Consider the following 3317-nt stretch of genomic DNA (forward strand, 5'->3'; position numbering starts at 1 on the left):
GAATTTGTATGCCTTGGAGTCCTTGGTTTCTGAATGGCCACCTTTTTTCTTACTCATCTCCAACTCTGAGAAGTGCGTCATTGCATGCTACCAAAAAAAAAAAAAAAAAAAAAGGGATGAAAACAATCAACAGCTTATTGTACAAGCTATTTCATTTGTCTTACACTAAAGAAAAATATTTCCAAACAAATGTTTGCCCAAAATTAATCATGGAGATAAACTCTTTAACTATACTGTTTTCAAGGAGTTTATGTATCTAGATACACAAGCTATAAGCACGTATATCAGTGAACACATTTTTGTGCCCATTCTCTTTTGGAAATAAAAGCACAGCACACACACAAAACAGAAATAGCAGGAAAAAAAATCTTACAAGGAATAGAGGCTATAAACTACCTTTTGAATGTTTGGAAATAAAATTTAACTTTAAAGGCTTATGTAATATTGTAATAACAATAATATGAAAACATAAATTTGAAGAACTCACCTCATAGTGAATACTAGGCAGACATAAAATACTGTCCTTTTTTAATTCTTCAAGTCATGTAATTAAAATGGGCACTCAGGGGGTCATTTAAATAACTTCATTTATTTTTATAAAGATACAACAAATTCTTCTTAACATTCCAAAACAAGTAGCCTATTCATCTTTGAAATAAAAGTAAAAATCTTAGAAAATTCCTATACAACATGTATCATAATTAACTATCAAGTTAAATGTATGCTATATCCCATTCTGCCAAAAGGTAGGGGAGTGAGAGAGAGAGAGAGAGTGTGTGTGTGTGTGTAAGTCACACGATCCTGCAGAATCACAGCTGCTACATATCTTCTCAAGCAAGTATCAAGTAAGGTATTCTGAGCAGCTAGATATATTGGTTATTTTATCAACAGAAAAATAAAGTCAATTGATAGGTAAATGCCATGCATTTTTAAGAAATTATTCACAATAAAACTTCTGTTACAGGCTGAGCATCTCTTATTGTAAATACTTGGGACAATTATTTTAATTTTTATCAGATTTTGGAATATGTACATATACATAATAGGGTATCTTGGGGATGAGAAACAAGCCTAAACATAAAATTCATTTATGTTTCATATACACTTCACACACATGACCTAAAAGTAATTTTATTCAGTATTTTTAACAATTTTGCATATGTAACAAAGTTTACGTTAAGTATTTGTTTGTGCGCTTTTCCACTTGGGGCATGATGGTGGCATTCAAAAAGTTTCAGATTCTATAGCAATTCAGATTTTGAATTTTTGGATTATAGATGCTCAAACTGTATCCGCATTCAGATGACGTTCTCTCATAACATATAACTTAAAGTATACAGACACATGTACATCCTAAGTACTACTATTCACATTCCCTTACTGGACATAATACATACATTCAAATTACCATAAGCTTCATTAGTCAAATCTGCATAGTGCCATGTCCTACCATATTTCCCCAGTCCTCTTTACAGATTTAAACTGTAACAACCGGTAAAGTTGCTAAAATTTGGGTGGAGGGGCTCACCTGCAATGCCCGTTGCTCCCAACTGCACTAACTAGAATCTGCATACAGTTCAGTAGTAACACACTTGAATCGGTCACCCACGCAACCTGCTGAGGTAGCGACTCTCTTTATCAGGTTAGATGGCTTTGGTTTCAGAATTTTGCCATCATTTGATTTGGCCTCATTGGCTCCATCTCTCGTGTAAGTAGAGACTATGTCCATACTTAGTGGGGCACGGCCAAGGCAATATGGTTTGGGATACTCTTGGATTTTACCAAATGTTACAGCATGACCATCACTCACTAGAGCTGGCTCCAGGAATGGTGTTGAAACTGGCATCCCTAGGTTCTCTTTGTTGGCTGGAGTCTGTTTGAGAGTATAAGCTTCATGCAAGTCACCAATGTGCCCCAACTCCTCTCTTAGGGTGATAAAATCACCATGCTGCTGCAAGGATAGCTTGACAATTGGAGGCTTCACAGGCTTGGCATTCTGACCAATATTTTTCACTGTAAAGCATGGTTTGGACATGTCTGCATCAGTTTTGGCATCTGATTCTTCTTGGAGAAGGTCTATGTAAACAATCTTGTTATTTCTGCTAACAGTGTTTCCTTGGTTCCAGCTGAGGTTTAGTTTTAGATTGTCAGTGTGGACTTCTGGATGAAACTCTGTACTGCTAGCTTCCAACATCTCAGAAAATTGATTCTGGAGAGTTGGGTCTTTGTGGCAGGCTCTTTCATGAGAATGGGACCTCCTCTCTGGTTTCTCCTCTTTTTTCTCTTTGTTGGCTGGAGTCTGTTTGATAGTATAAGGTTCATGAAAGTCATCAAAGTGCCCCAACTTCCCTCTTAGGGTGATGAAATCACCATGCTGCTGCAGGTATGGCTTGACAATTGGGGGATTGGCAGGTTCAGCATTCTGGCCAATACTTTTTACTACGAAGCTGGGTTTAGACATGTTTGCATCAGTTTTAGCATCTGTTTTTTCTTGGAGATGGTCTACATAAACAACCTTATCACTTCTGATAATCTTACCTTGATTCCAGCTGGGGTTCAGTTTTAGACTGTCATTGGCAACTTCTGGATGAAACGCTGTACTGCTAGCTTCCAACATCTCAGAAAACTGATTCTGGAGAGTTGGGTCTTTGTGGCAGCCTCTTTCTTGGGAATGTGACCTCCTCTCTGGTTTCTCCTCTTTAGTGATCTCTATGGGCCTGTGTGTTATCAACATGAGTTGCACCCTGCCAGATCCCATGGCATCTTGGTAGATCAGAAACTCTGGATGGCCCATGGGCACCACATAAGGCAGTCTAGGCTTTGGGGCAAGATGCTCCAGAAAAAGACTATTGTTGGGCAACAAAACTGGATGAGGGCAGACAGCCCCTTTGTCATTTAAGAAGAAGGGTCTTACAGCAGTGGCCTTAGGTACTGGGTAAGGAAAGTAACTTCTGGGGTGGGAAATTGATAGGGGCCTGAAAGCCTCATTTGGAGGTAGAAATATGGGGCTTGGTTGAAGGCCATTCTTATTTGCTTTGAAACTCAGTTCTGGGCTGCTGGCTTTGGCATCCTTGCTGCTAGTGCTGCTGCTTTGCTTGACAGGCATGGTTGGAGGCTGGCCCACTTGCTGAATGATGGATGGTGTGGTATCCACAGAGCTCCTGTTGGTCCTAGTGCCATCTGTCCCATCTGGGGTTGGGAACTGGTAATATAGAGGTAATACAGAGGTGAGGTGGCCGGCACAGGACACCGACCCCAAAACATTAGGGATCATAGTTCATTTGCCATTCATGCAAAGATGAAAAGAATTTTTCTGT

General features: G+C 39.4%; 1 protein-coding gene across 1 annotated transcript; it reads right to left on the reverse strand.

Annotated features, from left to right (window-relative positions):
• Positions 1–1555: 1555 nt before the first annotated feature.
• On the reverse strand, positions 1556–3106 carry LOC129025654 (BCL-6 corepressor). The gene is made up of 2 exons (XM_054473289.1): positions 2679–3106; positions 1556–2255 (listed from the first exon to the last, which is right to left on the reverse strand). The coding sequence occupies exons 1-2, from the start codon at positions 3104–3106 to the stop codon at positions 1556–1558; spliced, it is 1128 nt and encodes a 375-aa protein (XP_054329264.1).
• Positions 3107–3317: the final 211 nt, after the last annotated feature.

The sequence above is a fragment of the Pongo pygmaeus genome, chromosome Y (genome assembly GCF_028885625.2).
Source record: "Pongo pygmaeus isolate AG05252 chromosome Y, NHGRI_mPonPyg2-v2.0_pri, whole genome shotgun sequence".
Taxonomy (NCBI): domain Eukaryota; kingdom Metazoa; phylum Chordata; class Mammalia; order Primates; family Hominidae; genus Pongo; species Pongo pygmaeus.